Source organism: Notolepis coatsorum, assembly GCF_963971535.1.
Source record: "Notolepis coatsorum genome assembly, contig: SCAFFOLD_2489, whole genome shotgun sequence".
NCBI classification, from domain to species: domain Eukaryota; kingdom Metazoa; phylum Chordata; class Actinopteri; order Aulopiformes; family Paralepididae; genus Notolepis; species Notolepis coatsorum.
This window is the reverse complement of record NW_028171968.1, coordinates 569-20,000: the sequence shown is the minus strand read 5'-3', so window position 1 is coordinate 20,000 and position 19,432 is coordinate 569. Positions and strand designations below refer to the sequence as shown.

The following is a 19,432-nucleotide window of genomic DNA, read 5'->3' as shown; positions in this document are numbered from 1 at the left end:
TCTCTGTGTGTGTCTCTGTGTGTGTGTCTCTGTGTGTGTGTCTCTGTGTGTGTATCTCTGTGTGTGTGTCTCTGTGTGTGTATCTCTGGTCGTGTGTCTCTGTGTGTGTATCTCTGTGTGTGTGTCTCTGTGTGTGTATCTCTGTGTGTGTGTCTCTGTGTGTGTGTCTCTGTGTGTGTGTCTCTGTGTGTGTGTCTCTGTGTGTGTGTGTGTGTGTGTATTCTGTGTGTGTGTGTGGTGTGTGTGTGTCTCTGTGTGTGTCTCTGTGTGTGTGTGTGTGTCTCTCTGTGTGTATCTCTGTGTGTCTCTCTGTGTGTGTGTGTGTGTCTCTCTGTGTGTGTGTGTGTGCATGTGTGTGTATCTCTGTGTGTGTGTGTGCATGTGTGTGTATCTCTGTGTGTGTCTCCTCAGGTCTGGTCCAGCGATGTGTCATCATCCAGAAAGATGAGAACGGCTTCGGGCTCACGGTCAGCGGAGACCAACCCAGTGTTCGTGCAGCTCGTCAAGGAAGGTGAGACAGGGACCAGAGAGTGAGACGGGCTGGGAGGTGAGACAGAGACCAGAGAGTGAGACAGGCTGGGAGGTGAGACAGGGGACCAGAGAGTGAGACGGGCTGGGAGGTGAGACAGAGACCAGAGAGTGAGACAGGCTGGGAGGGGGAGACAGAGACCAGAGAGTGAGACAGGGTGGCTGGGAAGGTGAGACAGGGGCTGGGAGGTGAGACAGGGGCTGGAAGGTGAGACAGAGACCAGAGAGTGAGACAGGGGCTGGAAGGTGAGACGGAGACCAGAGAGTGAGACAGGGGCTGGAAGGTGAGACAGGGGCTGGGGAGGTGGACAGGGGCTGGAAGGTGAGACAGAGACCAGAGAGTGAGACAGGGGCTGGAAGGTGAGACAGAGACCAGAGAGTGAGACAGGGGCTGGAAGGTGAGACAGGGGCTGGGAGGTGAGACAGGGGCTGGAAGGTGAGACAGAGACCAGAGAGTGAGACAGGGGCTGGAAGGTGAGACAGAGACCAGAGAGTGAGACAGGGGCTGGAAGGTGAGACGGAGACCAGAGAGTGAGACAGGGGCTGGAAGGTGAGACAGGGGCTGGGAGGTGAGACAGGGGCTGGAAGGTGAGACAGAGACCAGAGAGTGAGACAGGGGCTGGAAGGTGAGACAGAGACCAGAGAGTGAGACAGGGGCTGGAAGGTGAGACAGGCTGGGGAGGGGAGACAGAGACCAGAGAGTGAGACAGGGGCTGGAAGGTGAGACAGAGACCAGAGAGTGAGACAGGGGCTGGAAGGTGAGACAGGCTGGGAAATGAGACAGAGACCAGAGAGTGAGACAGGCTGGGAGGGAGGTGAGACAGAGACCAGAGAGTGAGACAGGCTGGGAGGGAGGTGAGACAGAGACCAGAGAGTGAGACAGGCTGGGAGGGAGGTGAGACAGAGACCAGAGAGTGAGACAGGGGCTGGGAGGTGAGACAGAGACCAGAGAGTGAGACAGAGACCAGAAGAGTGAGACAGGCTGGGAGGGTGAGACAGAGACCAGAGAGTGGAGACAGGCTGGGAGGTGAGACAGAGACCAGAGAGTGAGACAGAGACCAGAGAGTGAGACAGGCTGGGAGGGGAGACAGAGACCAGAGAGTGAGACAGGCTGGGAGGTGAGACAGGCTGGGGAGGTGAGACAGAGACCAGAGACCAGAGAGTGAGACAGGGGCTGGGAGGTGAGACAGACTGTAGCAGCTGGGAGGTGAGACAGAGACCAGAGAGTGAGACAGAGACCAGAGAGTGAGACCAGGCTGGGAGGTGAGACAGAGACCAGAGAGTGAGACAGGCTGGGAGGTGAGACAGAGACCAGAGAGTGAGCCAGGCTGGGAGGGGAGACAGAGACCAGAGAGTGAGACAGGCTGGGAGGTGAGACAGAGACCAGAGAGTGAGACAGACTGGGAGGTGAGACAGAGACCAGAGAGTGAGACGGGGGCTGGGAGGGGAGACAGACTGTAGCAGCTGGGAGAGGTGAGACAGGCTGGGAGGTGAGACAGAGACCAGAGAGTGAGACAGGCTGGGGAGGTGAGACAGAGGACCAGAGAGTGAGACAGGGGCTGGGAGGTGAGACAGAGACCAGAGAGTGAGACAGGCTGGGAGGGGAGGTGAGACAGAGACCAGAGAGTGAGACAGGGGGCTGGGAGGGTGAGACAGAGACCAGAGAGTGAGACAGGCTGGGAGGGAGGTGAGACAGAGACCAGAGAGTGAGACAGGCTGGGAGGGAGGTGAGACAGAGACCAGAGAGTGAGACAGGGCTGGGAGGGAGGTGAGACAGAGACCAGATAGTGAGGACAGGGGCTGGGAGGTGAGACAGAGACCAGAGAGTGAGACAGGGGCTGGGAGGGAGGTGAGACAGAGACCAGAGAGTGAGACAGGGGCTGGGCTGAGGTGAGACAGAGACCAGAGAGTGAGACGGGGGCTGGGAGGTGAGACAAGAGACCAGAGAGTGAGACAGGGGCTGGGAGGTGAGACAGAGACCAGAGAGTGAGACAGGGGCTGGGAGGTGAGACAGAGACCAGAGAGTGAGACATGCTGGGAGGTGAGACAGAGACCAGAGAGTGAGACAGGCTGGGAGGTGAGACAGAGACCAGAGAGTGAGACAAGGCTGGGAGGTGAGAGCAGACTGGGAGGTGATGAGACAGGTTGGGAGGTGAGACAGAGACCAGAGAGTGAGACAGGCTGGGAGGTGAGACAGAGACCAGAGAGTGAGACAGGCTGGGAGGTGAGACAGACTGGGAGGTGAGACAGGCTGGGAGGTGAGACAGAGACCAGAGAGTGAGACAGGCTGGGAGGTGAGACAGAGACCAGAGAGTGAGACAGGCTGGGAGGTGAGACAGAGACCAGAGAGTGAGACAGGCTGGGAGGTGAGACAGAGACCAGAGAGTGAGACAGGCTGGGAGGTGAGACAGACTGGGAGGTGAGACAGGCTGGGAGGTGAGACAGGGGCTGGGAGGTGAGACAGACTGTAGCAGAGCGGAGCTAATGATGCTAATGATGGGGCATCGCCGTCGTCGGTTGTGTGATGGTAAAGGGTTAACCTTCTGTCGTGTGGCAGTGAAAGAGTTAAGACCCCCCACCTCACCACACAACGCTGTGATCCTACGCCCCCTGGCAGCACGATGATCAAATCCTGAGGTTGAAATAATATTCATATAATAATAAGTTGCTCGATATTGGCTTTTTTACCGATACCGATATTCCGATATTGTCCAACTCTTAATTTCCGATACCGATATCAACCGATATCAACCGATACCGATATATGCAGGGTTTCCCCGTCCAAAAAACTGAATAATTTCAGGTAACTAATAATTTCACTGGATATATATATAACAAATATTGTTATTGTTTTTTTTTTGTTTTAAACCGATACCGATATTTTCCGATATCACATTTTACTGCCGATATCGGCCGATAATATCGGTCGGCCGATAATATCGGACATCACTTAAAATTAAATAAAATAAGAAGAGGGGGGGGGGGGGGGGGGGGGCGGGCAGAGATATGACTACATGACTGTATTCAAGATTCAAGAGATGTATTCGTCACATACACACACGACACATGTAGTGAAATGAAGGTGGCCGTGCCCGCTTTGATTGTGCAATTTTTTTTCAAATACTAATAGAATAAAATAGAATAGATAATAAAATAGGCATGATAAAAAGTACTAAGATAAAATACAATGCTAAGCTTAGCTTACGAATTAAAAGGTAATGTGTCCTATATACACTACTCTATACAATATACAGTTATACTATATCTAACGCGTTATTTTTTTTCCGTAGCCGCAGTTTGCGGAGACACTCTAATTGGCCACAGACGTTTCTGGACATGTGACATGTGTGCCCAATCGTGTGACGCCTGTTCCTTTCACCGGTTATTAAGCTTAGGCACTCTTTCGAAGTTGGTTAAGGTTAGAGTTTGTCTTAGAGCATGGCGATAGAACACCAGCCCTGATTCCAAACTCTAACCTTGACCAACTTCGAAAGAGTCGCCTAAGCTTAACCAGTGATAAACTAGGCGTTAGGTAGTTTGCATGCTGTTCGAGGAGGAAATGGGCAAAGACACAGCTCGTCACGCGATTGGGCGCACATGTCACATGACCAGAAACGTCAGTGGCCAATCAGAGAGCGTCTCCGCAAACTGCGGCTACGGAAAAAAAGAACGCATATCTAACTATGCTATACTAACTATACTACACACAAACACAGAGCGGTGTGCTCTGTAGAGGCAGGTCGTCGGGGCGGTGTGACTGAAGACCCAGACACCAGGAGTAATGGGGAACGTGACTAAACGAAGCCGCCTCTCACTTGGAAACACGATACAGCCTCTCAGTAGGATGTTCCACTCGAGCCCCCCCCCCCCCCCCCCCCCCGACTAATGGAGGAGTCACGGACTAATATTATTCTTCCTCTGTGGTTTTCACGGTAGCCAGCGCGTGCCTCGTAGCGCGGTCTTCCCGGAGACGGCCCGGTGGCAGGACCCTGTAGCGCAGCAGCAGGCCCGTGGAGGCTGATAGGGGTCGTGGGGTCACGGAGAGGAGGGGGGGTGCGGTGAGGCACATTAAACGGTCTGAATAGCAACAGAGAGGCAGGCGCTGACTGAGGCGTGTTGTTGCACTTTGCATCAAAGCCTGTTTTTTAGGCCCCCTGTGATATCGCTGCCCATTTTTATTTATGACCATCGCAAAGGGAAAGTAGTATGATCTAAATAATTGATGGGATTTCCTTATCCATAATAATAATATTAATAATAATACACTTTATTTGTATGGCACCTTTCATACAAGAATAGCAGCTCAAAGTGCTTCACAGCTGTAAAAAAGACACATGCACGAAATTGGCAGATCGAGAGCAATGCATAAAGTGCAGACGTACCATTAGGCATAAAATAGACGGCAGCAAAATAAACAATGTCAAGATAAGGCATAGAACATTAAATCACATCGTTTTTCATATTAGGATCTAACATCTTAACACATTGACTGCCACGCTTCTATCCATCAATGTATGATCACTGCCACCACTCTAAGTCTATGGAGATGTTCACCTTCTTTGCAGGGCTATAACCTTTTAAATTGTATTGCTAAATTGACATTACTATGGCCCATTCGACATTGATTATCTATCGTTCAGGATGTAGGAACGTTATACTTTTTCATTCATAGATTCTTCCAAAAATACCGTCTAGAATATAAGTATGTTTTTATCGTTTTCTGCAGTAATTCCTAGAACGCGAGTTATAGGCATAAACGCAGATTATCAACTGCCGTTTGTTGCCGATACACGCTATATAAAAAATGTCAACTGTACATGATCCTAAACGTTATGACTCATCATGCGCGGATGAACGGGGGGGGGGGGGGGGGTGGTCGTTTATAATTCCGTGATCGTCAGTAAATGCTTTATGTAGTATGGGTTGATTTATTGATCAGATGGTTTGTAAATAAAGAAATGTACAAGCTGTTCTATAAGCGCAGCGTTCACCTAAAAGCTGTTCTATAAGCAGCACAGCGTTCACCTAAAAGCTGTTCTATAAGCAGCACAGCGTTCACCTAAAAGCTGTTCTATAAGCAGCACAGCGTTCACCTAAAAGCTGTTCTATAAGCACAGCGTTCACCTAAAAGCTGTTCTATAAGCAGCACAGCGTTCACCTAAAAGCTGTTCTATAAGCAGCACAGCGTTCACCTAAAAGCTGTTCTATAAGCAGCACAGCGTTCACCTAAAAGCTGTTCTATAAGCTCAGCGTTCACCTAAAAGCTGTTCTATAAGCAGCACAGCGTTCACCTAAAAGCTGTTCTATAAGCACAGCGTTCACCTAAAAGCTGTTCTATAAGCAGCACAGCGTTCACCTAAAAGCTGTTCTATAAGCACAGCGTTCACCTAAAAGCTGTTCTATAAGCTCAGCGTTCACCTAAAAGCTGTTCTATAAGCAGCACAGCGTTCACCTAAAAGCTGTTCTATAAGCACAGCGTTCACCTAAAAGCTGTTCTATAAGCTCAGCGTTCACCTAAAAGCTGTTCTATAAGCAGCACAGCGTTCACCTAAAAGCTGTTCTATAAGCAGCACAGCGTTCACCTAAAAGCTGTTCTATAAGCTCAGCGTTCACCTAAAAGCTGTTCTATAAGCACAGCGTTCACCTAAAAGCTGTTCTATAAGCAGCACAGCGTTCACCTAAAAGCTGTTCTATAAGCAGCACAGCGTTCACCTAAAAGCTGTTCTATAAGCAGCACAGCGTTCACCTAAAAGCTGTTCTATAAGCTCAGCGTTCACCTAAAAGCTGTTCTATAAGCAGCACAGCGTTCACCTAAAAGCTGTTCTATAAGCTCAGCGTTCACCTAAAAGCTGTTCTATAAGCAGCACAGCGTTCACCTAAAAGCTGTTCTATAAGCAGCACAGCGTTCACCTAAAAGCTGTTCTATAAGCACAGCGTTCACCTAAAAGCTGTTCTATAAGCTCAGCGTTCACCTAAAAGCTGTTCTATAAGCTCAGCGTTCACCTAAAAGCTGTTCTATAAGCACAGCGTTCACCTAAAAGCTGTTCTATAAGCTCAGCGTTCACCTAAAAGCTGTTCTATAAGCTCAGCGTTCACCTAAAAGCTGTTCTATAAGCAGCTCAGCGTTCACCTAAAAGCTGTTCTATAAGCAGCTCAGCGTTCACCTAAAAGCTGTTCTATAAGCTCAGCGTTCACCTAAAAGCTGTTCTATAAGCGCAGCGTTCACCTAAAAGCTGTTCTATAAGCTCAGCGTTCACCTAAAAGCTGTTCTATAAGCAGCACAGCGTTCACCTAAAAGCTGTTCTATAAGCAGCACAGCGTTCACCTAAAAGCTGTTCTATAAGCGCAGCGTTCACCTAAAAGCTGTTCTATAAGCAGCACAGCGTTCACCTAAAAGCTGTTCTATAAGCAGCACAGCGTTCACCTAAAAGCTGTTCTATAAGCTCAGCGTTCACCTAAAAGCTGTTCTATAAGCAGAGCGTTCACCTAAAAGCTGTTCTATAAGCAGCACAGCGTTCACCTAAAAGCTGTTCTATAAGCAGAGCGTTCACCTAAAAGCTGTTCTATAAGCAGAGCGTTCACCTAAAAGCTGTTCTATAAGCAGCACAGCGTTCACCTAAAAGCTGTTCTATAAGCAGAGCGTTCACCTAAAAGCTGTTCTATAAGCAGCACAGCGTTCACCTAAAAGCTGTTCTATAAGCAGCACAGCGTTCACCTAAAAGCTGTTCTATAAGCACAGCGTTCACCTAAAAGCTGTTCTATAAGCTCAGCGTTCACCTAAAAGCTGTTCTATAAGCAGCACAGCGTTCACCTAAAAGCTGTTCTATAAGCAGCTCAGCGTTCACCTAAAAGCTGTTCTATAAGCAGCACAGCGTTCACCTAAAAGCTGTTCTATAAGCAGCTCAGCGTTCACCTAAAAGCTGTTCTATAAGCAGCTCAGCGTTCACCTAAAAGCTGTTCTATAAGCACAGCGTTCACCTAAAAGCTGTTCTATAAGCTCAGCGTTCACCTAAAAGCTGTTCTATAAGCTCAGCGTTCACCTAAAAGCTGTTCTATAAGCACAGCGTTCACCTAAAAGCTGTTCTATAAGCTCAGCGTTCACCTAAAAGCTGTTCTATAAGCTCAGCGTTCACCTAAAAGCTGTTCTATAAGCACAGCGCTCACCTAAAAGCTGTTCTATAAGCAGCACAGCGTTCACCTAAAAGCTGTTCTATAAGCTCAGCGTTCACCTAAAAGCTGTTCTATAAGCACAGCGTTCACCTAAAAGCTGTTCTATAAGCAGAGCGTTCACCTAAAAGCTGTTCTATAAGCAGCACAGCGTTCACCTAAAAGCTGTTCTATAAGCACGGCGTTCACCTAAAAGCTGTTCTATAAGCAGAGCGTTCACCTAAAAGCTGTTCTATAAGCAGCACAGCGTTCACCTAAAAGCTGTTCTATAAGCAGCACAGCGTTCACCTAAAAGCTGTTCTATAAGCAGCACAGCGTTCACCTAAAAGCTGTTCTATAAGCTCAGCGTTCACCTAAAAGCTGTTCTATAAGCAGCACAGCGTTCACCTAAAAGCTGTTCTATAAGCAGCACAGCGTTCACCTAAAAGCTGTTCTATAAGCACAGCGTTCACCTAAAAGCTGTTCTATAAGCGCAGCGTTCACCTAAAAGCTGTTCTATAAGCAGCACAGCGTTCACCTAAAAGCTGTTCTATAAGCAGAGCGTTCACCTAAAAGCTGTTCTATAAGCTCAGCGTTCACCTAAAAGCTGTTCTATAAGCTCAGCGTTCACCTAAAAGCTGTTCTATAAGCTCAGCGTTCACCTAAAAGCTGTTCTATAAGCACAGCGTTCACCTAAAAGCTGTTCTATAAGCTCAGCGTTCACCTAAAAGCTGTTCTATAAGCTCAGCGTTCACCTAAAAGCTGTTCTATAAGCACAGCGTTCACCTAAAAGCTGTTCTATAAGCTCAGCGTTCACCTAAAAGCTGTTCTATAAGCAGCAGAGCGTTCACCTAAAAGCTGTTCTATAAGCAGCAGAGCGTTCACCTAAAAGCTGTTCTATAAGCAGAGCGTTCACTTAAAAGCTGTTCTATAAGCAGCAGAGCGTTCACCTAAAAGCTGTTCTATAAGCAGAGCGTTCACCTAAAAGCTGTTCTATAAGCGCAGCGTTCACCTAAAAGCTGTTCTATAAGCACAGCGTTCACCTAAAAGCTGTTCTATAAGCAGCACAGCGTTCACCTAAAAGCTGTTCTATAAGCACAGCGTTCACCTAAAAGCTGTTCTATAAGCACAGCGTTCACCTAAAAGCTGTTCTATAAGCAGCACAGCGTTCACCTAAAAGCTGTTCTATAAGCAGCACAGCGTTCACCTAAAAGCTGTTCTATAAGCAGCACAGCGTTCACCTAAAAGCTGTTCTATAAGCAGCACAGCGTTCACCTAAAAGCTGTTCTATAAGCAGCACAGCGTTCACCTAAAAGCTGTTCTATAAGCTCAGCGTTCACCTAAAAGCTGTTCTATAAGCAGAGCGTTCACCTAAAAGCTGTTCTATAAGCTCAGCGTTCACCTAAAAGCTGTTCTATAAGCACAGCGTTCACCTAAAAGCTGTTCTATAAGCTCAGCGTTCACCTAAAAGCTGTTCTATAAGCAGCACAGCGTTCACCTAAAAGCTGTTCTATAAGCAGCACAGCGTTCACCTAAAAGCTGTTCTATAAGCAGCACAGCGTTCACCTAAAAGCTGTTCTATAAGCTCAGCGTTCACCTAAAAGCTGTTCTATAAGCAGAGCGTTCACTTAAAAGCTGTTCTATAAGCAGCACAGCGTTCACCTAAAAGCTGTTCTATAAGCAGCACAGCGTTCACCTAAAAGCTGTTCTATAAGCTCAGCGTTCACCTAAAAGCTGTTCTATAAGCTCAGCGTTCACTTAAAAGCTGTTCTATAAGCACAGCGTTCACCTAAAAGCTGTTCTATAAGCAGCTCAGCGTTCACCTAAAAGCTGTTCTATAAGCACAGCGTTCACCTAAAAGCTGTTCTATAAGCTCAGCGTTCACCTAAAAGCTGTTCTATAAGCACAGCGTTCACTTAAAAGCTGTTCTATAAGCTCAGCGTTCACCTAAAAGCTGTTCTATAAGCACAGCGTTCACCTAAAAGCTGTTCTATAAGCTCAGCGTTCACCTAAAAGCTGTTCTATAAGCACAGCGTTCACCTAAAAGCTGTTCTATAAGCTCAGCGTTCACCTAAAAGCTGTTCTATAAGCACAGCGTTCACTTAAAAGCTGTTCTATAAGCAGAGCGTTCACCTAAAAGCTGTTCTATAAGCTCAGCGTTCACCTAAAAGCTGTTCTATAAGCACTAGGGGTGGGACGATACATCGATGTAATTATCAACAATCGAATCGGATCGATGCAATGTAATAAGATCGATTCATATCGATACTCTTATTTTGAAAATCCTGTGGCGAGTCTCATATCCGCCCAAGAACAACAGCAGTAGCTCCGTGTGTGTAGATGTTACAGCAGAGCATTCTCCCTTTCTGTGTGTGTGTGTGTGTGCGCGCGTCTTTGGAAAGACCAGATGAGGTCAGAGGAGTTTGATGTTTAAATGTTATTTAAACATAAACAATATAATACATAATAAATGTAGGCCTATACATGATCATGCAACATCAACAAATTGTTGTAGGAACGGTTTGGAATGTCTGGAAGAGCTCAAAAATACAAATGTCAAATGATATTTTCGTTACCTTTTTTTAGTTGATCTAAATGTTACTGATTGTGTTAAATGGGCATACTGTATGATATCATCTCATATCGATTGCAGGCACCTGAATCTAATCTAATCGTATTGTATCGTGAGAGACTTTGTGATATCGGCAAATATCGTATCGTTGTCCAAAGAATCGATATCGTATCGTATCATGATGAAATTGGTGATTCCCACCCCTAATAAGCACAGCGTTCACCTAAAAGCTGTTCTATAAGCTCAGCGTTCACCTAAAAGCTGTTCTATAAGCAGCAGAGCGTTCACCTAAAAGCTGTTCTATAAGCAGCAGAGCGTTCACCTAAAAGCTGTTCTATAAGCAGAGCGTTCACTTAAAAGCTGTTCTATAAGCAGCAGAGCGTTCACCTAAAAGCTGTTCTATAAGCAGAGCGTTCACCTAAAAGCTGTTCTATAAGCGCAGCGTTCACCTAAAAGCTGTTCTATAAGCACAGCGTTCACCTAAAAGCTGTTCTATAAGCAGCACAGCGTTCACCTAAAAGCTGTTCTATAAGCACAGCGTTCACCTAAAAGCTGTTCTATAAGCACAGCGTTCACCTAAAAGCTGTTCTATAAGCAGCACAGCGTTCACCTAAAAGCTGTTCTATAAGCAGCACAGCGTTCACCTAAAAGCTGTTCTATAAGCAGCACAGCGTTCACCTAAAAGCTGTTCTATAAGCAGCACAGCGTTCACCTAAAAGCTGTTCTATAAGCAGCACAGCGTTCACCTAAAAGCTGTTCTATAAGCTCAGCGTTCACCTAAAAGCTGTTCTATAAGCAGAGCGTTCACCTAAAAGCTGTTCTATAAGCTCAGCGTTCACCTAAAAGCTGTTCTATAAGCACAGCGTTCACCTAAAAGCTGTTCTATAAGCTCAGCGTTCACCTAAAAGCTGTTCTATAAGCAGCACAGCGTTCACCTAAAAGCTGTTCTATAAGCAGCACAGCGTTCACCTAAAAGCTGTTCTATAAGCAGCACAGCGTTCACCTAAAAGCTGTTCTATAAGCAGAGCGTTCACTTAAAAGCTGTTCTATAAGCAGCACAGCGTTCACCTAAAAGCTGTTCTATAAGCAGCACAGCGTTCACCTAAAAGCTGTTCTATAAGCTCAGCGTTCACCTAAAAGCTGTTCTATAAGCTCAGCGTTCACTTAAAAGCTGTTCTATAAGCACAGCGTTCACCTAAAAGCTGTTCTATAAGCAGCTCAGCGTTCACCTAAAAGCTGTTCTATAAGCACAGCGTTCACCTAAAAGCTGTTCTATAAGCTCAGCGTTCACCTAAAAGCTGTTCTATAAGCACAGCGTTCACTTAAAAGCTGTTCTATAAGCAGAGCGTTCACCTAAAAGCTGTTCTATAAGCTCAGCGTTCACCTAAAAGCTGTTCTATAAGCACTAGGGGTGGGACGATACATCGATGTAATTATCAACAATCGAATCGGATCGATGCAATGTAATAAGATCGATTCATATCGATACTCTTATTTTGAAAATCCTGTGGCGAGTCTCATATCCGCCCAAGAACAACAGCAGTAGCTCCGTGTGTGTAGATGTTACAGCAGAGCATTCTCCCTTTCTGTGTGTGTGTGTGTGTGCGCGCGTCTTTGGAAAGACCAGATGAGGTCAGAGGAGTTTGATGTTTAAATGTTATTTAAACATAAACAATATAATACATAATAAATGTAGGCCTATACATGATCATGCAACATCAACAAATTGTTGTAGGAACGGTTTGGAATGTCTGGAAGAGCTCAAAAATACAAATGTCAAATGATATTTTCGTTACCTTTTTTTAGTTGATCTAAATGTTACTGATTGTGTTAAATGGGCATACTGTATGATATCATCTCATATCGATTGCAGGCACCTGAATCTAATCTAATCGTATTGTATCGTGAGAGACTTTGTGATATCGGCAAATATCGTATCGTTGTCCAAAGAATCGATATCGTATCGTATCATGATGAAATTGGTGATTCCCACCCCTAATAAGCACAGCGTTCACCTAAAAGCTGTTCTATAAGCTCAGCGTTCACCTAAAAGCTGTTCTATAAGCAGCACAGCGTTCACCTAAAAGCTGTTCTATAAGCAGCACAGCGTTCACCTAAAAGCTGTTCTATAAGCAGCACAGCGTTCACCTAAAAGCTGTTCTATAAGCAGCACAGCGTTCACCTAAAAGCTGTTCTATAAGCACAGCGTTCACTTAAAAGCTGTTCTATAAGCTCAGCGTTCACCTAAAAGCTGTTCTATAAGCACAGCGTTCACCTAAAAGCTGTTCTATAAGCTCAGCGTTCACCTAAAAGCTGTTCTATAAGCAGAGCGTTCACCTAAAAGCTGTTCTATAAGCAGCACAGCGTTCACCTAAAAGCTGTTCTATAAGCAGCACAGCGTTCACCTAAAAGCTGTTCTATAAGCTCAGCGTTCACCTAAAAGCTGTTCTATAAGCTCAGCGTTCACCTAAAAGCTGTTCTATAAGCAGCACAGCGTTCACCTAAAAGCTGTTCTATAAGCTCAGCGTTCACCTAAAAGCTGTTCTATAAGCACAGCGTTCACCTAAAAGCTGTTCTATAAGCACAGCGTTCACCTAAAAGCTGTTCTATAAGCACAGCGTTCACCTAAAAGCTGTTCTATAAGCACAGCGTTCACCTAAAAGCTGTTCTATAAGCTCAGCGTTCACCTAAAAGCTGTTCTATAAGCAGAGCGTTCACTTAAAAGCTGTTCTATAAGCAGAGCGTTCACCTAAAAGCTGTTCTATAAGCAGCACAGCGTTCACCTAAAAGCTGTTCTATAAGCACAGCGTTCACCTAAAAGCTGTTCTATAAGCAGCACAGCGTTCACCTAAAAGCTGTTCTATAAGCAGAGCGTTCACCTAAAAGCTGTTCTATAAGCACAGCGTTCACCTAAAAGCTGTTCTATAAGCACAGCGTTCACCTAAAAGCTGTTCTATAAGCACAGCGTTCACCTAAAAGCTGTTCTATAAGCAGCACAGCGTTCACCTAAAAGCTGTTCTATAAGCACAGCGTTCACCTAAAAGCTGTTCTATAAGCTCAGCGTTCACCTAAAAGCTGTTCTATAAGCTCAGCGTTCACCTAAAAGCTGTTCTATAAGCTCAGCGTTCACCTAAAAGCTGTTCTATAAGCTCAGCGTTCACCTAAAAGCTGTTCTATAAGCTCAGCGTTCACCTAAAAGCTGTTCTATAAGCAGCACAGCGTTCACCTAAAAGCTGTTCTATAAGCTCAGCGTTCACCTAAAAGCTGTTCTATAAGCAGCACAGCGTTCACCTAAAAGCTGTTCTATAAGCACAGCGTTCACCTAAAAGCTGTTCTATAAGCACAGCGCTCACCTAAAAGCTGTTCTATAAGCAGCACAGCGTTCACCTAAAAGCTGTTCTATAAGCACAGCGTTCACCTAAAAGCTGTTCTATAAGCACAGCGTTCACCTAAAAGCTGTTCTATAAGCTCAGCGTTCACCTAAAAGCTGTTCTATAAGCTCAGCGTTCACCTAAAAGCTGTTCTATAAGCACAGCGCTCACCGAACGTGCCGGCTGCTGACGCCGCAGCGCCTCAGATCTGATAATAACCCGTCTCGTCTCTCTGTTTGGGGTGGAGCAGCGAAGCGGCTCGTAATATAACCACTGTTATGGTCTGTAATGAACGAGTGCCCGCGCAGCGCCTGGTGTGTCACGGTGTGTAGAGGATGTGCGTCTGCTGCACCCTCTCTCTTGTTTTTAAAGTCTTTATTTATTTGATCAGTTGTCCTTTTGACTCCTTCAAGTTATTTTATTTGTCAAATACACAACAATACAGGGGACATTGCAGGTAATGACATTTGTGTGTTTCGAGCTCGGACAACAGTGCACAATTAAGAAACGACAATGAATACAAGCATGGTAACAATAAGTTGTAGTAGTAGTAGTAGGATAAACTATAAAATGAGGTAAAATAAAATAGTTATTATTTACAGAAAGTGTCTTTTGCGTGGAGTGTATGTGCATGTTACGGTGCAGGGTGTGTGTGTGTGTGTGTGTGTGTGTGTGTGTGTGTGTGTGTCCAATAATAATAAGTAGTAGTAGTAGTAAGATCAAATAAAATTAGGTAAGATTAAATAAAATAGTCAATTATTTACACAAAGTGTCTTGCGTGTAGTATGTGCATATTACGGTGCAGTTTATTTATAGGATCTCCATTAACTTATGCCATAGCAGTTTTCTAATCTTCCTGGGGTCACAATCAACATCACAATCAACACAATCAACATCACAACAAATAATACATTAATACAGTAAATACAAATATATTTAACAACTAAATAAAATAAATAAGTAAAATGAACAGAAGAACATACAATTATTGATACAGTAAAAATATAAAAACAAATCCACTCACAACCAGTCATTGTCATCTTATACAAACATGAAGCAAAAGCATCTCTATAAGCGTCCAGTCAACCTACCCAGCAGAGTTCCTTGTACTCCTGATTAATGCAATGGTGTGTGTGTGTGTGTGTGTGTGTGTTAATAATAATAATAAACTGTATTTGTAGCACCTTTCATACAAAAATTGCAGCTCAAAGTGCTTCACAACAGAAAAAAGGCATAAAATGAGCACATAAAGTGCAGACATATAAAATCACAGCCCAACATCCCAATAGGCCACCTTGTTTATGGTTTGATAAAAAAAAGAATGTTGAAGAGTCTTCTGAGCGGTGTCTGCTTCCTGTGTCTCTGCAGATGGGGCTGCGATGCGGGCCGGCGTGCAGACGGGCGACAGGATCATCAAGGTATGCCTCCACATTCTCCACACCGCCCCCTGCTGGTCGGCACCAGGCCTGTAGTTTCAAGCTCTGTTCTGTTTGTCACATAAGGTGCATTCTATACATTACAGTGAAACACTCGGTATGAGCCTCCTGAGATTGTGCTTCATACAGTAAAAAAGTAAAAAGAGTAAAGACGAAACACTATATACAAAACGAAAGTACAAACGAAAGTACAAAAATGCAAAATGAGGTAGGGATGTAGTGGAATGTTATGATGCTATAGATGGTTACTGTATGTCGATGCTTCGCATGCGTATGATGATTAATGTACAGATGGATGATGCAGAGGATGAGATTATCAATATGAATAATTATTCATAAACCACTGTAAATGTGATTATTAACACACATTTTGGGCTCATGGCGTATAAGTAACCAGCCATAATTACAGCCGTTATGAGACTTACTGTGTTATAAACCCGTTAAAGAGCTTCTAACAGTCAAAGTATTGAAAGTAGATTAAGGGTTTAAAATCCAGATTAGAACCTAAAACCACAGAAATAGAACCACTTAGCTGAAACAAAAGAGTTTGAGAGATTACTTTGAACATTTTATTTGTTATTTGGGGATTTATCTGAGATGCTATTTATTCTGTGATACTGTTGGCCTTTTCTGTGGCCATTTGTACTTTAATACTTTTCAATACAGAGGTTATATAGCCACCTCAGACTGGTTGAGTTCTTCTTCTTTTTTTTTTTTTTTTTTTTGTCTTTTTCCCCCTCCATTTTCCTCCGATTTTCTCCCATCCCAATGTTAGTCGTATGCCAATTCCCAGTCCCTTCCTGGTCGCTGCGCACTTACCCCCCACAGTCAGATCATCTGGGAGAGTGGAGGCTACCACGACGTGCTTCCTCCGACACACGTCCAGCCAATCACCGCTTCTTTTCACCTGGCAGCGCGGATTCTCATCGAGAGGGCGTAGCGTGTGGGAGGACCACACTATCCCCCTCGAGTCCTATCCGCGCTTAGCAGGCGCCCCGACCGAACTGTAGGAGTCGCTGTTTACAACGACCCGGACCCACCCCGCCAGCTTCTCCCACCCTCTAATACAGCCAATTGTATTAGTGCAGACGGCCAGCCAAGCTGGTGACAACCCCGGAGCTGTGAGCTGGATTCGAACAGGCGAATCCAGCTCACAGCTCCGGGGCTGGTGACGAACGCAATCTCCGATCGGCCACCTAACCGCCTCTGGTTGAGTTCTTCTGATGATCTCTGAGGATCTCTCGCCCGTTACCTCTGTATTCTAGTCGTTGAGCAGCTGTTGACAGTAAACAAACGCTACACAGACCTTTCATTTAATTTGTAACTTTCTTATTTTAAACGGTTTTTGTTTTTCTTCTCAGGTTAACGGAACCCTGGTCACACATTCTAACCACGTTGAAGTGGTGAAGCTCATCAAATGTGAGTTCCGTCTGCGTCGGTTCACAACGCCGCTGTAAAAACACAGGAAGGCAGACAGTGTGTCTGCAGTCGCTAACAGATCCTAACGTTTACGTTTACATTAGAGTCAAATGTATCGTCATCATGCAGCACAAGTACAGTACAACCAAAAGAAGTTTGGTATCCAACCAGATCGCAAATGTAGCAGTAACGTGCAATAACAATATACAATGTACAGGTGATTAAACTGGGTATAAGATATACAAGTTAGTACTACTGAGTGTAGTGCTAATCAGATGTATGTACAGAGTCGTAGTATTAATATGTACAGTGATACAGGTGTAAATACAGTATGGTAGTAGTCATGCTGGCCAGCAGTGTAACTAGTAAGAGTAGGATATGTACAGATATAGTATCTACAGATACTAGGGGTGTAACGGTACACAAAAACCACTGTTCGGTACGTACCTCGGTTTTTAAGTCACGGTTCGGTACGGGTTTTCGGTACAGTGGGGGAAAGTTTGGCTTTCCATGTTCCACTCAGGGGTGATGTAGTGTACAGTAACTAATTGTACTTGTAGGGCTGTCAACGAATATTCTATATTGAAATTAATAATCGACTTGTAAAAATAATTATATTAGATTGTGAAAAAAACAGCCCCTGGTGGGCGGTCGTTAGTGGTTAACATAGCATTGTATTCGTTCGGTACACAGCCGTTTGGTACGGTATGGTACACACTGAAACGGTTCGGTACGGATACGTGTACCGTTACACCCCTAATATATAGTATATAGAGCATTATATGTAGTTATATTCAGACAAATGTGGATATATATATGCGGTAAATATAGAATATAAATGTCTGATACAGAGATAGTATTTGTTCCCACTAACACTAACCTTGTGTTGTCCCCTCAGCCGGCTCCTATGTGGCCCTCACGGTGTTGGGCCGTCCCCCAGGGCTGGCCCAGATCCCCCTGTCGGAGGCGGAGTCTGAGATGCTGGGGGTCAGCATCTCCTCCCCCAACTCCCCCGCAGCCGAGAGACCCTACAGCCCCATGGACCGCGTCGTCGCCTCCGGCCTGCCGGCATGGGTACTGCGGCCTTCTGTTCAGTCTCCGCTCCCTCCATCCTTTCTTCCTTCTTTAGTTCTCAGAATGCCTATTAGTAGTCTTTTAGACATTTTCATTCCATGTCAAACCTTTTATTTTAACTCGAAAGGCAACTGAGGTTTGATTGATTGATTGATTGATTGATTGATTGATTGATTGATTAATTGAACACTTTATTAACAGATTGCAGAATGGGTACAGTACAGTACGACTCAATACACACAATTGTTAAGGGGATGCAGAGCACAGAAAGACTTTCGTCTTGTTTACATCAGGGTTTCCCTCGTCTAGAGTCACGTCGAGTGCACATACGGAGTTAAGCAAAACATACAGAGTTAAGCAAAAGAAAAGGCATATAAAATCATAACAATGAGACAAGTAAGGATAACAATCAATTAAAACACGTACAACTTGATTGACAAAGGTTGGAGATCAAGGTTTTAAACTCTGCAACAGAGGGGAGAATCTCAAGCTTTAAGGACCGTTGGAGTTCATTCCATGAGCTAGTAATTACTAATGCCTTAGTAACTTTATGCTTCTGGCTTCATTCGATTATAACCCGGAGTTCGGAAATTCAGACTCTACTACCAGGAAAACATTTAATAAAACATCAACTCCGAGTTCCTAGTCGCAGACTTGGTGTCTCAACCCCCAGTTCCAGCCCCTGGCATCGTTTGATGTCATCTCAACAACACAGCCACTTGCATCGTATAAACACTAATGGAGGTGGAGCTAAAACTAGATGCAAATCTAATTAAAAAGATGTGTTTTTATGAAGCGTCCACGGTCTGTGGTGCTCTCAGATGGTCAGGGAGAGCGCTCCACAATCTGCGAGCGGATGAGCAGAAAGCGCAGGTCCGAGACGCCGTGGTCCCCACCTCCAACCTGAACCCTTTCACTGCCACAATACAGAAGGTTAACCCTTTACTGTTAACCGTCTGTTGTGTGATAGTGAAGGGTTAACCTTCTGTAGTGTGGTAGTGAAAGGGCACTAACACAGCCACTTGCATCGTATAAACACTAATTGAGGTGGAGCTAAAACTAGATACAAATCTAATAAAAAAATATGTGTTTTGAGGCCCTTTTATAAAGCGTCCACGGTCTGTGGTGCTCTCAGATGGTCAGGGAGAGCGTTCCACAGTCTGGTCTCAGATGGTCAGGGAGAGCGTTCCACAGACGCCCGCCGTGGTCCCCACCTCCACCTTCCACCTCCGACCTTAATGTCTCACTTCTTCCACCTGCTCCTCAACTCTGTGTCCGATGTCTCCCTCAGGACGAGAACAGCAGCGTCCACAACCAGAAGGTGGACATCCTACAGAAGATGTTGTCCAAGGAACAGCACGAGCTGCAGGTCAGTGTTGTTCTGTTACAGGGCCGGGCGATAAAACCATAACCATAATTATCGCGATATATTTAAAAAAAAAAAAATATCGATAATAAAAATGTATATTTATATTTTATTTATTTGTATTGTGACCTGCAACAGGGCAGCTTTTAAAACCAGAGACAGTGGACTGACTTGTCTTTCTTGCCTGCAACTTAAAGTAATGGCTTTGCTCGTCCAAATGACAATACTGACCAAATTGAGATACATTTTTCTCTTTATTTTGTTTGCTTTCTAATGTAAAATACAGTTTGAAACCGTCTGTACAGTGTGAGGGGATGTAACACTAAAGATGGCTGCAACGTTGCTGCAAAATAAACATACATCTGTTGTTTAAATAATAATTTTTAAAAAAATAAATTTTTTAATACTAATAAAAATATAGATAATTATCGATATCGAACGATATGAAAAATGTTATCGCGATTAAAAAAAATGTGGCCATATCGCCCAGCCCTATTCTGTTACTGCTCCCGGTTCTGTT

General features: G+C 44.7%; 1 protein-coding gene across 1 annotated transcript; it reads left to right on the top strand.

The window, feature by feature from the left end:
* Positions 1 to 410: 410 nt before the first annotated feature.
* LOC311248142 (rho guanine nucleotide exchange factor 12-like) lies at positions 411 to 18,915 on the top strand (the record flags this gene model as incomplete). Its single annotated transcript, XM_084339082.1, has 5 exons — positions 411 to 511; positions 14,986 to 15,035; positions 16,415 to 16,472; positions 17,371 to 17,546; positions 18,838 to 18,915. Coding segments are annotated over exons 1-5 (429 nt in total), but the record flags the coding sequence as incomplete, so codon positions are not given.
* Positions 18,916 to 19,432: the final 517 nt, after the last annotated feature.